The 17750-nt window shown below is 44.6% G+C and overlaps 1 protein-coding gene across 5 annotated transcripts in view; it reads left to right on the top strand.

The window, feature by feature from the left end:
* LOC134400585 (rap1 GTPase-activating protein 1-like) overlaps nt 1-17750 on the top strand; it is a 79226-nt gene that overhangs the window by 50198 nt on the left and 11278 nt on the right. For all 5 annotated transcript variants that reach the window (XM_063129004.1, XM_063129003.1, XM_063129000.1 and 2 more), the window contains 4 exons: nt 2910-2981; nt 3946-4032; nt 8026-8160; nt 14059-14208. In XM_063129004.1, the coding sequence (XP_062985074.1) occupies nt 2910-2981; nt 3946-4032; nt 8026-8160; nt 14059-14208 (444 nt within the window). The remainder of the gene's footprint in view (nt 1-2909; nt 2982-3945; nt 4033-8025; nt 8161-14058; nt 14209-17750) is intronic.

Below are 17750 nucleotides of genomic sequence, written 5' to 3' on the forward strand. Positions count from 1 at the left end.
CTGGCCTTGTCCTTTTAATTGCCCACTTTAAAAGAGACTAGCCTCTTCACCTATATTCGCAGATGCCTGAAAGACCATTGAAATGTGTAGGTGAGTCGATAGGGTGGGGCGGGGCAAGGAGGCCCCTGTTCATAGACACTTAAAGGAAATGTGGGGCCCAATTCTGGTTCAGCATCTTGGAACCTGATGCATTCTTGTTAGTTTATCTCTAGAATACTAGCAGGTGTGTATTGATGCAATTAACTGACAACACTAAGGGCCTTCCTAGACGAGGGTTTAGCCCAGTGGGAGGCCCGGGCTCCCTGCTGTGCATGCAGATAACCGGATCCACTTGTGGACTGGTTTCTCTGCAGCCCCGGGCTGAGCCCGGGGCTGTGGAAAGTATAACTGGTTCCATGGCTTTTCCTGGCTGCTCACTTACTTGCGAGTAGCCAGGAGAAGCTGTGCTGTGCCCATCGGGCCGGGGGCAAGGGAATCGCGGGGGGGGGGGGAAGAGTGATGGGGGCCAGGGGGGAAAGAGTGGACCCAGCAGGAGAGATGGGGGAGGGGGGAAGAGCGGAGCCAGGGTGGGGAGATCGCAGCCGGGGTGGTGGTGGAGGGGGCATCGGACATGGCAAGTGGGGGGGCAGGCGAGCAAGCAAGCAGGCGAGTGGGGGGCAAGCGGGGGGGCATCAGACATTGTGGGGGGGAAATCGGGGGCGGGGGGAGCGGGAAACCCTTTAGTTTTAAAAAAACCACTTACCTTTTCGTTGGTGCGCTCCTGCGCACATGCCGCTTTAACTGTTTTTAAAAAATGGATGACGCGACGGGGCTTTCCTTTCCCCGTTGCGTCTGACGTCTGGATAGGTGCGACGGCGTGTGCTAATTGTAGCACGGGCTCGCCGCACCTGAAGGCTGGATTCAAAGGTAAGTCTAGCAAGGCCCTAAGACTGCAGCGGGACATTTTAAAAAAAATGTACCTGTGTACCTGGTCTGCGCAGGGTCTGGGCATGGAGGGGTGGTGAAAGAGCCTGGAGATCCAGGGGCCCAAAGGGGAGAAATGAGGTGCCAATCGGAGAAGCAGAGTTAGAGCGGAACAAGCAACATTGTGAAGAGGCCCTTCTCTAGAACAGAGAGTGTGTGTTTGGGCAGTTAAATCGGAGTTAGAATTTGAGAGACAGATTTGTGACCCTCTTTCTAAAGAACTACCAGTCATAGAGTTCCTCATACGTAGCCAGGAGGGAGGGACAGCTGGCGAGAGGGACCGAGCACCAAACTAATTGAGGATATTGATCCCAGGGACAGCGTGAGCCAGCACCACTGGTAGGATTTACAGGCCCAAAATATATGTAAGTAAATATCTACTTATAAAGTGTTTGCAGTTGTGCTGGTCCACTACGAAAGACAAAACAAAACAATCCTAAAACAAAAAGTTACAAAATAGTCAGCAAGCTGCAAGGAGTCTTCTTCAGGCTGGATGTTATGTTAAATAGAAATAGTAAAAAAGGGCGAGTGTGATTTGGGGTCTGGTAGAACAGCCCCAGTGTGGGCCAGAGTGTAACTTCAGAAGTGTTCCAAAGGTACTTTCAGAATTAAAATAAAAACTTTTCTTTCATGCCTTATGAGGTAATCGGTATGGGATGGGTTTATGATATGTGTATGAGAGGAGCCCATGACTTTGTGCTATAACATAAGAGCCCTGCTGGATCAGACCAAGGGTCCATCTAGTCCAGCATTCTGTTCACACAGTGGTCAACCAGCTTCCCAAGAAAACCAAGAAGCAGGACATGAGTTCAACAGCACCCTCCCACCCATGTTCCCCAGCAACTGGTGCACACAGGCTTCCTGCCTCTGATACTGGAGATAGCACATATCCATCAGGGCTAGTAGCCATTGATAGCCTTTGCCTCCAGGAATGTATTTATTTATTTATTTATTTATTTCATTTCTAAACCACCCAATAGCCGAAGCTCTCTGGGCGGTTCACAAAAATTAAAACCATGAAGAGCATAATAAAACAACCAACAATTTAAAAACACAAATACAAAATACAATATAAAAAGCACGACCAGGATAAAACCACACAGCAAAAATTGATATAGGTTAAAATATGAAATTAAAACAACAGAGTTTAAATTTAAGTTAAATTAGGTGTTAAAATACTGAGAAAATAAAAAGGTCTTCAGCTGGCGACGAAAGGAAAACAATGTAGGTGCCAAGTGAACCTCTCTGGGGAGCTCGTTCCACAGCCGGGGTGCCACAGCAGAGAAAGTCCTCCTCCTAGTAGCCACCTGCCTCACTTCCTTTGGCAGGGGCTCACGGAGAAGGACCACTGAGGATGATCTTAAGGTCCGGGCAGGCACATATGGGAGGAGGCGTTCCTTCAAATAACCTGGCCCCAAGCCGTTTAGGGCTTTGAATGTTAATACCAGCACTTTGAATCGGGCCCGGACCTGGACTGGCAGCCAATGAAGTTGTAGAAGGACTGGCGTAATATGGTATCCAACCCCCTTTTAAAGCCATTCAAATTGGTGTCCATCGCTACATCGTATGGTAGTGAATTCCATAATTTAACTCTGCGCCGTGTGAAGCAGTACTTCCTTTCAACCTGTCCTGAATCAGCTTCACGAGGTGACCTGAAGTTGTAGTATTATGAGAGGGAGAAAAAATGCTAGGCCACACAGGCCTCATGCTTGGGCTCCTGTTCTGTGCTTGGTGTAAGAAAGGGGTTTGTATGTGGGGTGCAGCTGACAGCCCACATCTTTTCACAATAGGCAGAAATTGATTTGCTCTGTGATAATTAGCTATTTCATCAGACAGCAAGATAGAAATGGTTTCTGTTTCCCTGCCCTAGGGCTGTAGGCCCTGCCGTGCGTGATGGTCCTTCTATCCCCACTCTTGAGTTACTCTGTCATTTCTGATTGTTTCAGGTTTCTGTTACAGCCCGTGATGATGTTCCCTTCTTTGGGCCCCCTCTGCCAAATCCAGCAATATTCAAAAAGGTTTGTTTGTCTAATGGGTCCCTGTAGCACAATAAATAAAGGCTTAAGGGGGAATAGTACTTTGCTCATTCTCTCCACATTGCTGGCTGTATATTAATTGAAGCTGCTCAGGGCTGGAGAAATCCCATGCTTCACAGATGTGGCTTCAGCACAGGGGTGAAGAACCTGTAGCCCTCCAGATGTCAGACTACAACTCCCATCATCCCTGACTATTGGCCATGCTGGCTGGGGCTGATGGGAGTCTTAAAACCATCTGCAACTTTCCACCCCATCCTTTAGCATGTTCCTGTTGCCATTTTATATTTGAAAAAGTGGCTAAAATGTACTTGGTGTTGCATGTAGGTAAAAGTGTCCATCACCCTGCGGGCAGAGGGGCCGCCCTGCCTGTTTGGCGCAGAGGAAATTAATTGCTATTAAAGCTTGAGCTATGAACTTTTTCAAACGTTCAAAATTTTCTGCACCAGCAAAATCAAGCCTCAGCAAAATCAGTATGGTAGATCTCGAGTAATAAGCCTCACACTAACGTATTCTTCTATAATAGCCTTCCTCAACCTGGGGCGCTCCAGATGTGTTGGACTGCATCTCCCAGAATGCTCCAGCCAGCTGCTGGGGCATTCTGGGAGTTGTAGTCCAACACATCTGGAGCGCCCCAGGTTGAGGAAGGCTGTTCTATAAGATGGGGAGTGCTGTTGGGTGGTGGTGTGCCCCAATAGGGCTGCAGAACATGATTGTTGTGACTGTAAAGTGCAGTTCATAGAGGTAAATGTAGAAATATGTGAGGGTGTCTGTTCCCAGGCTTTGTTATTGACGTGAAGTCTGAGTAAATTTGGTTTGCTAAGAAGCATCGCAAAGCCTTTAGCTCTCCATTCAGATTCCAAAGTGGTTCTGGATTTCAGTGGATAAGTTTGAGAAAGTGTATTGCAGAACCACCAAAAACGATGAGTGAGCATTATCTTTCTCACAGGGTGCAGAATTCCGTGAATTTCTCCTGGCAAAACTTATCAATGCAGAATACAGCTGCTACCATGCTGAGAAATTTGCTAAGCTCGAGGTGAGTCTGTTTACTTGCATTTGTATTAATGTCTATTAGGAGAAAGAGCTATATGAATAGCAGGAAATAATATCTCGGAAAGAAGCGATAGGATATGAAATGAAATGCAGAGTCCACGAGGAATCAATCAATTGAACATTGGACTATCTATAGCTGTTACATAGGAGACTTTGAACAATTTCTCCTGATGCTCGTAAACTTAAAATTGCTGGAAGCCGGGAATGGATTAAAAGCACTAAGTGCCCATTTAAAACGAACTGATAAAGCCCCTCAAGAAGAGGAATAAAACACATTGGTCAGTAAGGAGAAGGCATGATGGCTTGGGTTATTTACCACAACTTCTGTCTTCCTTATTGCAGTAGCACCCAGTTCTCACTTCCAGCATTTGGAGCAAGGTAGATGACAGTTTCCCTATGCTGGGAAAGGTGGTTACTCCGCCATAGCCACACACCCCTCTGGCTCCCTTTTCCAAATATTTTATGTATATTGGGAAAAGGCAAAATGATTGGCAATTGTTTCTGATGAGAGATGGAATCTGGGATTGGCCAGACCCACTGTGATTACTTGAGGACAATTCACGTGACTGGAGAACGTAGAGTTAAGTGGATCTCTCCAGACAAAGTTGTTGTCAGACCTCCAAATCCATCATGCCATCTATTTTTATTTATTTTATTTTATTTATTTATATTCCACATTTTTTCCTCATAAGGAACCTAAGGCTCTTCTCCATTTTATCCTAACAACAACAACACTGTGAGGTAGGTTGGGCTGAGAGTCTGTGACTGGCCCAAAGTCACCCAGTCACCCAAAGCTGAGTGGGGACTAGAACCCGGATTTCCCAACTCTGTTCTTCCTGGTCTCCCCACTGGGCTTATGTTCATGGCCTTCCTCTCAGGGCTGTTGATAGCTAAGAGAGGCAGACCCATAAAATTGCAAAAACGTGGGATTTGTTGCTAGGGATCCCTAATGAGACTGTCTTTGGCTGGAAATGGCCTAGCACATTCACTATTACCACCTGGCCATTATTATCAGAAGACCCTTGGAGCAGGCTGGAGTCTCAAGGCTATATATAATTGGCAGATTAATTACAGCTGCTCCGGTGGGAACTGTTCTCCGGTTGGGAAGGGGAGGCTTTGAGGAGTAGCCTAAACCTGGATTGGTGGAGCTCAGTCACCCCACCAGCCAGGACTGGGGCCTAAAATGGGTTAGTTTGTGGGATCATTTTCTCCCGAGACCCTCAGGCTCGGGGGTGCATTTCGTCCAGCTGGATTTGTGGGACACCCCCCCCCCCAATGTAATATATATATAGTGTCGGTGAGCCAGGACTTTGTTGTTTTGTGCTTGGTTGCATTGCTAAATTGCTCTCTCTGTACCTACTTCACATGCTGCTACCTTGTGCTTTTATTGCTTCACGCTTTTATGTAGTCAATCCTTTTTAAATGATCTGTTTCAATTCCTTTTATTCCCCTCCTTTCCCTTCTCCCTCAAACCCATTAATAAACTGCTTTGTGCCTTAAAGTGGTTTGGTTTGTGTCAGGGGATTCCTGGTGCTAAGTCCAGTGTGGATTGATATAAGGTGGGTGGCTGGGGTGGTCAGGCTGGGAATCACTGGCCTGCCTGGTAGGGGGAGCATATTTGTTACACTCTCCCTTCACACCAGTCCAACACTCTAGCCCAGTGGCTCCCAAAGTGGGCGGCGGGATTGCATAGGGGGGCATTAAGAGGCAAAGGGGCGGCGGGGGGGGGCGCTCGAGGTGGTCTTTTCCGTACCAGGAGTTTTGGTTACAGAAGGAAAGTTCTGATCGCTATCCTGCACTATGGAGAGTGGTTCAGGAGCTCCTGGGCAGGATCTACACTACTGCTTTAAAATGGTTTATAACAGTTTTGACAACTGTTAGGGCCCGGGACACACAACATATACAGTTTCCAAAACGTTTTCAAAGTGTTTTATCCTGCTTGGTGTAGATCTGGCCCTGGTTGCATTTCCAACATCCTATTTGGTGGAATGTGGTTTTAGTGTGGTCTGCCTACTTCTCTCCAAGCAAAGATATCGACTCCAGGTTACTAAACATGGTGATTTAAGACTCACATTAAGTGACTTTAAACCAGACACTGGGAAACTGGTATCCCTTCATCAAGCCCATCCATCACATTAAGAATTTACAGAAGAGTGAGGTACTCCACCCTAGTTACTAAATGTGATATCTAATATTCTTGCTAAATGACTATCAGACTTTGAAAAGATGATATCACTGGATCAAGTTCATCAATTCTGTTTAATTGAATAAACTTAAAAAAATGTAATTGGATTTTGAATAAATATTCAATTAATTGTTACTGTTTTGAATTTTATTGTTATTATCTTCCTTAGTGGGTCATTGAAATCTGCTATTCTGAATAATGGTTTTTATAGTGTAGGGTAGGGGGCACTGGGCATGAGTTTGTGGAACCAGGGTGGTGGTGGTGGGTGACCTGAAAAAGTTTGGGAACCACTGATCTAGCCACTACACCACACCGACTCTCATTAACAATGTCCAAGTGGGATGGCGTGAATTGTCCCTCAGTGAAAGGTCAGACATGTTTCCAACATATACTTAGGCCGCAATCCTATGCTGTTTTAGACAGAAAAAATTGCTGCAACTCCCAGCATGGCTGGCTGGGCCATAATGAGAGTTGTAACACTTTTTTTGTCAAAACAGAAAATGCTGGCTGGGGATTGCTGGGAGCTGTAGGCCTTTTTTCTGTCTAAACAATCCTATGGAACAAGTGTTGTATCATACAGCCTTTGCAACCTAATCTGAGAGTTTAGAACTTATTGCTTAAAACTTCACCTGTTTCGGGATTATAAAAAAATGGAGGAAAAATGGGGTGGTTTTATTTTTACTTTGAGGTAACAAAAGAGCTACAAACAAACAAACAAACAACATAAACAGAGGGGAAAACATGGCTATATTTTCATAAGTTCCTTTCATAGCTTGCTCCCCTCCACAGAGTTTAACTTGCTAAAGACAATATATATATATATATATATATATGTGTGTGTGTGTGTGTGTGTGTGTGTGTGTGTGTGTGTGTACTCAAGCTATTCATAACAAACAGTTACTAGACTTTGCAGTGTAAGGTGAACATGTTTGCTTCCTCTCTCCCTTCCCTTCTCAAGTTTAATTTGAGCCAGAGTTTGCTAGGACCATCATGTCTCTCTGCCATTCTTGTTTTCAGGGAGTGCGTTGTGTTGGAGGAGCATTCAAACATGCAGGCAACCCCTTACTTGCTGCCTGAAGTGATGCAGTCCAGGAAAAGCTTTAGAACAGCAACAACCACCATTTATTTCCCACTCTCCTACTAACAGTAACCAGAATGGCATATAACAAAACCATGAAACCATGAAATATAATCAGTTAAAAAAAATGCAAGCACAACAAGCAGTTTCTGAAAGCAGTAGCAAAATATAACTTCACACTTAAAACAAAGCTAATCCCAAACTTAGCAGCAGCAAGAGTAAAAGAGCAAACAGGGTGTTACACATTAAAAGTCTGTCAAAATAAGTGTCTTTGATTTCTGGTGAAAGAGAGGGAGCCTAACAAATTTCAGCATGACAACATTCCAGAGCCATGGCCCCACCACAGAAAAGGCCCTGTCTCTGGTGCTCCCTCTCTAGAGATCTTCAGATGGCTCTGAGAGTGAGACCACTGATGTTGATCTTAATATCAGAGACCTATATGGGAGACCTGTTTTCTAAGGTGTTTAGGGCTTTAAAGGCTGAGTTTGACCCAGAAGCAATTAAAAAGCTGTTGGAGCTGTCATAAGGCTGGAGCTATATGATTCAGTGCATTATGTAACTGACCTACTTATGGAATGGCCTGCTATTCTGTCACACTTGCTGAACTTTCTCTGCTTATACACACACACACACACACACACACACTGCTTGTATCCTGTTTGTACTTTGACACACGTTCTCTCTCTCTCTTTCTCTTTCTCTTTCTCGAGCAGGAGCGAACCCGCAGTGCCCTCCTGGAGAGCCTTTATGAGGAGTTGCAAATTCGTAGCCGCAGTATGATGGGCTTGGCCTCTGGCGAAGATGACAAACTAGAGAATGGGGGTGGTGGCTTTTTTGAGAATTTCAAGGTGAGAGAGGAAGCAGGTACTTAATCTCCCTTTCAGTGTAATATCGATTTTACCCATTTTATTCTGCTCTTGTGGGATAATAATATAGTAGTAATAACAACACCAATAATGTTTTATATTGTGCTTTTTGTGCATTGAAAACATTTCACGTACATTATCTCAATCGTCTTTACAACTACTCTTCCAGGTAGGCCTGTACCTTTATCTTCATGTTGTAGAAAGGTGAGGTGAGACTGAGTCTGAGAGATGGTGGCTTACTGAAGACCAGGGATTTCCTGGCTGTCAGCTCATTCTCTAAGGGCTTCACTACACCAGGCTAAAATCTCATATCCTTACTGGGGCTTCTGCTTCCGGATTCTTTGTGGAATAAAGATCAGGTCCTTTGCATGGGCGGACATGGGCTTTGAATCAGAGACACCCTTTCACAGTGGATTCTATATGTTTTCTATATATTTCATTATACAGCCAGTAGATAACGCTGCCAATATTTCACGTTACCCTTATCAGTTATATCCAATCTTTTTAAAAGTGGGATAAAGGGTAGAAAGCACGGGAGATGTCCTGGAGGTTGACGATATTATGTAAAAGACCCACAATTCTCTGTGAGTGACTAGTCATGAACATGCAATAAATCACTCATGTAGAAACGCTCTGAGCTACACTAGCACTTAATGTCTGCTTTTAAACTGCTCGTAGAAGGCCTGGCTCCACACAGAATTTTTTTATCTAAACATGGGCTCTGTAGGCAAGTAGATTGGACTGGGAAATTTACAACATAAAAATGCTGCGTTCAGGTTTTCAAATGGGCCTCGTCTTCCCGCCAGCTCCTCCTTGCATTCTGTACTGCTGATTATGGGATTAAACGCAGTACATTGGAGGAAAATGCAGAAGGAGGGAGAATCCATGCAATAATATTGCAGATCAAGAAGCTGAGTTACGTTCTTCTGACAATAGTTGGGACAGCTTAGCCCTATTTCACTGGCTACTCTCTTCCACAACAGTCTAGGAGCAGCCACCATAGATTTTGGGGGGGGGGGTGGATGGTTGAGTGGATGTGAAAACAGGAGTTCAGCTATGGCTTATTTTGGCATAAAGACAAAAGTGCTTCATTGTATGCTGTTGTCTGTGCTGAGTGGAACTTGATACAAGTGTGAAGAGAGTCAAGAATGGGGGATTTAAGCCTGATATTTCCATCACTATTTGGCCAGTGCTGGGTGAATCCATGAGAATTTTGGCATCAGCCATTGTTGCCAAGTGGAGTGTTGTGTCCCGGGGTTGGCCATGTGTTTTGACAGTCACTGGGTACATAAATGTTTTTACACTAGGCACATGGTCAGTTCCTGTGCAGTTTTTTCCTTGGGAAAAGAGAGTTGGGAATAGAGCTCCTTCTCCCCAAATGCCAGTGGGTGTGCTATGTGAATGTGGAAATCTTTATTTCAGCTAGAGATCATTTCTAGTATTTTTTGTCCTTGTGGTTGCAAACGAATATTGCCCTGCCAAGAAAGAGAGAACCACCTGTTCATATGATTGTCACCAAATTCTCCACCTTTTCTGTACAGAATCGTGGCAATAGCTCCTTGCATGTGCCCTCCTACTGAGGTTGTTTCACACATCTAATCAGAGCTTTAAAAAATGCAATTAATGCGATTCTGCACTGCATAGTTCTTTTTCAGGAAAGTGATGGTACTTATGCATAGCTCTGGCTAGAGAAGTCTGTTTCTAATGCTGGCTTTTCACCCAGGGCTTTTCTGCATGAGGCATTTATCATGCACTCATCATTTCCTACTCACACTGGTTTACAGGCCCTTTAAACATCGTGATGACCCTCCAGTTTTGCTTCTGTGTCTAGCCAGCACTTCTGGCGAGTATTTTTAGAGCATGGAAAATGTGGCATTTAATTGTGAAAGCAAAAGAAAGTCCAATTTCCTCTTATATATTTGTGCTATTTACGCTATACCACAGTGCCTTTCAGAGGTTATGTAGCGGGAAAGCAGGAAAGGAAATGCTCCTCGTGTATCTGCCCCTGCTTCCAATCTGGAGGGAGCAGTGGGGAGCATGATTAACATCTTCCCTTTATTTATTTATTACATTTATATACCGCCCCACAGCCGAAGCTCTCTGGGTGGTTCACAAAAGTTAAAAACAGTAAACATTAAAAAGGTATAAAAAATTTAAAAACTATCAAAAACTTAAAAACAACAGTATAAAAACAACAACATCCATTTAAAAGCAACAATTCTGTTATCTCTTAAAAAACAAACAGTGATTGTTAAATGCTGTTAAATGCCTGGGAGAAGAGAAAAGTCTTGACCTGGCACCTGAAAGATAACAGTGTTGGCACCAGGCGAGCCTCATCGGGGTGATCATTCCACAGTCGGGGGGCCACCACCGAGAAGGCCCTCTCCTTTGTTGCCATCCTCCGAGTTTCCCTCGGAGTAGGCACTCGGAGGAGGACCTCAGATGTTGAGCGCAGTGTACGGGTAGGTTCATGTCGGGAGAGGCGTTCTGTCAGGTATTGAGTTCCTTGAGGCAACTGTTGCAGAATTTCACCACTTTGGATTTCAGAGTGGCCTGAAGAGGCATGAATGTAATGTTGGAGAACAAATTTGTGCCAGACTTACAGCACGATCCTATGCATGTCTGCTCCGAAGTTCAGTGGGATGTACTCCCATGTGGGTGTGCTTTGGGATTGCAGCTTTTCAGGGGTCTAACAGTTACATCATATTCCCAAGAAACTCATGGAATTGTAGTTCTGTGAGTGATAGAAAATAGAAAATCCTCAGCAAACTACAATTCTTTAGTTTCTTCATGGGAAAGCCATAACAACAACATTCATATAAAACAGATATATACTTTTGTAGTATATGCGTGTGTTCTCAGTGTGTGTGTGTGTGTGTGATAACCCTGGCCATTCAGAGTTAGTAAGTTAGGGAAAAGCTGGCCTTTCCCCTGACGTGGAGGTTTTGTAAGTTGCACAGTAAGGGGCTTGAATGTTGGGGAGTTCTAATTCCCCCCCTGAAGTGATATGGTACACTCCAGCAGTAGTTGGGGCTTCTGGTTTTGTACCTTGGTTCATGATTTAGTAGTGTACTAATATCAAAGCTGTAGTATGTTTATGGATTGGGAGTTGTAACAAAGCCAGGATTAAAGCAGGTCATGGACTGCTTTTAATGTGTGATTAAAACAAAAAAGGTCAAGAGACCAATTCTGTTCTAATCTAGGATATGGATTCAAACTTTAATTGTCCAACTGGAGATTTGATAAGGGGTAAAACTACATTTACAACATAGGATAAAGTATTATTTATGCTCATACTGCTGAGGGAATTCTCTGGTTTTAGAGTTTTTCTACAAGGCTTTTACTGTGCACTCATGATACCTTACTCCCAGTTATTTATAGCTTCTTTGCGATCCTCCAGTTTTGCTTTTGTTTTATAAGAGTACTTTCCTGGTTTCTTTTAGAGTGGAGAAATGGGATATAATTTCGGAAAGCAAAAGAAAGTACTTTCCTAATCGTGTATTTGCGCTATTCTGCTATAGCACAGAGGTCATGTTGTGGAAAAGCAGGAAAGAAAAACCTCTTTGGGTAGAGCTTGGATCTCAATTCTGCCATGAAACCCAAAGTAGATATAGTGATTAACAGGCTCAGGTAGAAAAGCTCTAAGTATTCAAGTTGACAATCTGAGGCTGTTGGCTGATGACAGAGCTGTCATTTTTTGAGTATAATAGAAATTGGCAAGATGAAGAGAAGACATTCAATACATTGCTGGTTCAACTCCATCTTCAGTGCTTTGCCTGGTGTGATACTACAATTATTTTAGGTGTGTGTGTGTGACAGAGTGTGTGTGAGTGAACAAAAAGAGCCTTAGCATGCATAGGCAATGGTGAGGAATCATGGGAGTTGTAGGCCAAAACTTGTGGAGGGCCACAGGTTGCCCACCTGCGGTTTAAGGAAACTAGTTTTGTTTACTGCAAAAGAAGAAAGTGCTACAATTATGTGGAAGGCTATTCCATAGATAAAGCAAAGCAATTACTCTCCTATGACATTGAGAGAGGATCAAGAGTCGCTAGGTTTAAATTTAGTAAGGCAAGCATATACACTCATTTTTAAATAGGGAAAGGTTACTATGTTTCCATGAAATTAAAGTATATTTTAATAAATACTCCGCCACGTGTTGAAATGGAGATGCATTCCTGGAAAATTGCAGTTTGTTTTTCAGTTTGATGACATTTTCTGGTAAGCACCTCTATGTATAAATTCCTCCTTGAGATAAATATTACATTAATATGACGTTAAAGCTGCTAAATATACGAATAGGCGGTGGTGGAAACTAGATATCTACGGAAGTTAAGCAGCCTTCCTCTCTAAGGGTTGGAAGCAATGGTTGTATTTGCACTGCCAGAAAACAAAAAGTCTACAAGTTGTTTTTATTTTAAAGGCACAATAGCGGGAGGTTCTAGACCAGTCCACTCTCCAGTGTGCTAGTTTTCTACTTGGGTGTTTCTTTTTCTTTGTTGTTGTTGTTCCCTTGGGAGGCATTACAAATGTCATTTCTCCATCTGCTGTTCAGAAAGGTACCATTCTGCCGCTGCACACAGAGGTGATGCGTGTATGGAACAGGCTGCCTAGAACTGCTTTTAAAAGGCTGAAAAACACTACTCTGCGTATTTGTGGAATAACTTTGTTCCAATAATGAGAATTTGCTCTCTCAACTTGTGCCTGCTGGGTTTATATTGCGGGTAGGATGTGTTGGGTTATTTACTAGAGAGTTCTGATAATGGGGGCACATCTCCTGTTTAAAGGAGGACTGCCACGACACAGGCTCTGAACACCAGGCCCGGCCATGGACACTCCCTGCTCAAGCCAAGCACCACCGCTTGATACGCCTGAGGCGAGGGACAAACACCGCCTTCCTCCGAACTATGTGGAGAAAGGGGGTTTTATTGGAGAAGGATTTCAATAATAGAATAATGCGCTATGAATTATCTGTGCTGAGGTGAATTATTGTCAGAGTGGGTGCTAAATGAATAAACTTCAGATGATAAATGCCAAACAGACACGTGGGAGGTTTTGTGGTAGTTAAAACAAAATGATTAAAGTTTATTTTTAAAAGTTCACAAGCTTTGTTTCAAATCAAAAAAAAATTGAAACCGTTCCTCCAATCACTCACATACGTGCTTTCTTTCCTCTCACACAATCACTCTTGAACTTTATTGTCACTATTGTTTATTATACACAAACTGTCTATCAGCACACCCCGCTCCAAAGACACCACTCTCTACACTGAACCTCAAATTCTCCAGAACCCAAGTACTCTACACACCAAGAGCTAAAGCACTAAAAGCTAAAGACTCTAAGGCCATAGCTAGACCTATGGTTTATCCCTGGATCATCCAGGGGTCAAACCTGTTCACCTAGGTGACACACAGGGGATCCAGTGCTCAGGCAAGGTCGAACCCTGGCTGATCCCAGGGTAGACCTTAGGTCTAGCTGTGGCCTAAGAGTCCCTAAAATTCTCTCCCAATCCCCTCAGTCCTTCCCTTATATATCCCTCCTCCCCCCTCCCCAGACGTTCTAACTCCGCCCGCTCAGGTTAACATTCTAAACACACCACAGACTTACCAATGCAGACATACATTGGGGAACTGACTTGTGGGCTGTAACGCCACAAGGACCACCAGTACTTCTTATGATCCTGATATGCATTTGCTTGATTCAAGTGGGATTTACCCACTCGCAAGCTGGAATCAATGCCTCGCCAGCCTGAGGCCTAGCAAGAAGGAGGAGCCCAGTCTTAGTTCCTTCTGCCTTCCTCTCCCTCTACCCACCATTTCATGATGTCCTTTTGTGTGCCTGTGAACATGTCTGTATCTGTCTCCCTGTTGCCCTTCTCTCCAGCGGGTGATCCGGGGCCGTAGCCAGAGCCTGGATACCATGGGGATAGCCATGAAGAAGCAGCAGCAGCCGTCAACTCCACCCAACCGCCCGGCTACTGCTGGTCTTGCCCTCAACCAGAGTGTCGCCGAGGGCCCCAAAGCCATTGCTGCGGTAAGGTGTTGGGGAGGTGCGATCATGGAGTGGAGACCAGCCTGTCTTCAGCCTTCCCCTCTTTTCTATGGACTTGCTGCTTGTCGACATTTTCTCTCTGTGGCTGTTAATTTCTTAAAAGTTTCTTGGGTGTTTTTGTGGATATTTCTTTTTCATCTCTGTGTTCATTTCCCTATCCTAGTCCTCTGGGTCTGAGCTCAAATGCACTCATGTTCCGAACCTGAAGAATAGGGATCAAATCTCTTTTATGGGACGGCCAAGAACATTATTGAAGGGCCAAGGATATTTTTGGACGTGTATGATGCATGACAATTTATGTGATAGGGCTTGTGATTGCAATGTATTAGTTTAGTTTATTGAAGCGGGATACACCTGTGGTTGTGAGCTGAAGGCAATCTGTCATAGAATCATAGAATAGTAGAGTTGGAAGGGTCCTGTAAGGCCATCAAGTCCAACCCCCTTCAGATCCAGAGATTCTGAAAACCACTTTTTCAATTGTCAGGCAAGCAAGCCCTTTAACCAGTCACTTGTCACGCGGTTCCTCAGATAATCTTTTACCCATTGAAGGCATTAGAATGGGCTATTATTATTACTTTTTTTTCTTCAAATGTAGCGCTTGACAGAGGAATGCTCCTACCCAGTTGCACATAATTTACATAATCTAAGGAAGGCATGTTTTTATGTAATGGGAAAATAATTCAAAAATTGTCGCAGAAAACTGTCACGTTTGGACTTCTGGTCTTCTTCATAAGGCTCAGTTAGTTTTGGCAAGATCTTATGTGAACCATCCAGAGAGCTTTGGGTCTGGGGTGGTATACAAATACAATAAGCTGGAGCGTGTTCAGAGGAGGGCAGCCAGGATGATCAGGAGTCTGGAAACAAAGCCCTATGAAGAGAGAATGAAAGAACTGGTCTTGTTTAGCCTGGAGAAGAGAAGATTGAGGGGAGACATGATAGCACTCTTCAAATACTTAAAAGGTTGTCACACAGAGGAGGGCCAGGATCTCTTCTCAATCCTTCCAGAGTGCAGGACATGGAATAATGGGCTCAAGTTACAGGAAGCCAGATTCCAGCTGGACGTCAGGAAAAACTTCCTGACTGTTAGAGCAGTACGACAATGGAACCAGTTACCTAGGGAGGTTGTGGGCTCTCTCCCACTAGAGGCCTTCAAGAGGCAGCTGGACAACCATCTGTCAGGGATGCTTTAGGGTGGATTCCTGCATTGAGCAGGGGGTTGGACTTGATGGCCTTATAGGCCCCTTCCAACTCTGCTATCCTATGATTCTATGAAATAAAATAAAATAAATAATTCTGACATCACATCAGATAGGAAAAAGCTTGGGAAAACGAAAAGGGCTCCCCCCCCCGGCATTAAAAAGACATCGGTGTAGGTACCAGGTGAGCCTCGTTAAGGGGGGGGAATATCCATTTGCCCCCCACCTCAGATGGCAGTGGCATCCAAAGTTGAGCCTCAGGAGATTATCTTGCTACACAGTTGGTTGAGGTAGAAGTAAATGATTCTTCAGTTATTCAGGTCCCAAGGTAGGTAGTGCTTTAAGGGTAAGCACCAGCATGTTGAACTGGGCTTTGAAATGGACCAGTAGCTAGTGAAATTTTTTACACGTTGATGAGATTTGTCCCAACAGTTGGTCCCCGTTAGTAGGCCAGCAGTTCTATTCTGTACTTGCTGGCAGCCCCGGGCACCGCAAATTGCTGTAGTTTAACCTGCAGGTTATCAGAATGTGAATCAACATGGCCAGTCAGTCTGTCCAGGAAAACAATAGGAAAAGATAGAAAGGCGCTGTTATCACTTGGGTTTCCAATGATAAAACTGGATTTATAAGCACTCCCAGTTTGCCTATGAACCTGATCCTTCTAGGGTGAGTGTGACCCCACTGAGAACACAGTGAATACCAGCTCCATGGGAAAATGAACCACTCACCTATTAACAGTACTTACATCTTGTCAGGCTTGAGCTCCTGTTTATTGGCCCTAATGCTTTCCATTACACTGATCCCAAGCACTGGTGGGTCTCAGGGGTAAGAGAGCATAGTGGTGACACCCTGAAAATCCCCGATGACCTCACTCAGCAGTTTCATGTAGATCAGCCTTTCCCAGCCTGGTGCCCTCCAGATATTTTGGACTACAACTCCCAGAATTCCTGACTGTTGGCCATGCTGACTGGAAATGATGGGAGTTGCAGTCAAAGGACACCAGATTGGGGAAAGCTGATGTAGATGTTAAAAGGTGTCGGGACAAAATGCATCTCCACGGAACCCTTCAGCATAAACTGCCAGGTGGCCGTTCCATGGCACTTCCTTCTAGAATCAGGCATCTCGGTAAGCATGGAACCGCCAAAATACCAGGCTCCCAATTCCTCCAACTCTTAATCCAGACAGCCTGTCCGAAAGAGCACCATATTAAAAGCCACTAAGAGGTCCAAGAGAATTAACGGGGTTGCATTCTCCCCATCTCTTGGCCTAAGTCATCCTTTGGAGTGACCAAGTTTCCGTTCCCTGCAACCAAATTGAATTTCATTTTTGAGAGAAGAAGCAGAAATGTTTCTATAAGGGTATTGACATGTCCCACGTCCCTACCATGGGCAATTTGGTGGAGATACATTATATCTGCTACTAGCATGGTTTGCATGCCCAGGTCAATCTGTTCAATGATTGACTGACTGACTGGGTTTGATTATCTGGTGTCTGGAAGGAAAGGACAAGTAGCTAGAAGTGCTATATTGGTGGCTGTTCTTCGACTCGGCATTTATGTTCCTCTAACAGATTTGTGCTGCACTTGTTTTGGGTAGCTTCCGATTTTCCAAGTGAGCATTTGCCACTTTGCGTAGGCGTAGAATGCATGCGATAAAAGCCCCCCCTCCCCCCGTTGTCTCCTTAGTTAGGACTTGAGTTGCCGCTACAATGGAAAGAACATGTTTTGTGCGGATTCATTCTCAGGCAGGGCTGAATGTGAGCGGGGCACAGCCCCTGGCGGTACCGAGGACTGAGCCTGGGGGCCTTTTTGCCTGCAAAGCCTGGGTTCGAGGGCTGAGCCATGCCTCCAGGGATAATAAAGAGCTTGCCACAGAGGGCCTTTCCCTCAACCCTGAGTTTGCCCTTGAAGATTTGTGAGAAGCAATCAAGCTATATATCGGAAGCTGTGGCTTACAGTTAGTCTTAAAGGCTTTAGCGCCGCTGCCCTCAGGGTTCCAAAATGCTCAGCCAGATGTGTCCACTGTTTTGCTCATAGTTGCCGCTAGTGTTTAATCGATGCACGGAAGAGCTCTCTAAAGATGGCACGGCAAGGATCTGTGGCTCACAGACAAGGGTCTTAATTTCTTCCTTTCTCTGATCGCTGCTGGGGATTTGGCGTGTTCCAAACACCGTGTCCAGGAAAGCCAGGAAGGGAAATGTCCCTCTTGGGGAATTCTGCAGGGAAAGGCAATATCATGCCTGCAGGAAGGGCCTTAGCTGAAGGAGAAAAGCCAAACGGATGTAGGTCCAGGGGGAAAGGAGCATTCCGCACCTGCCTGCCTTTTGTTT

Source organism: Elgaria multicarinata, chromosome 6, assembly GCF_023053635.1.
Source record: "Elgaria multicarinata webbii isolate HBS135686 ecotype San Diego chromosome 6, rElgMul1.1.pri, whole genome shotgun sequence".
Taxonomy (NCBI): domain Eukaryota; kingdom Metazoa; phylum Chordata; class Lepidosauria; order Squamata; family Anguidae; genus Elgaria; species Elgaria multicarinata.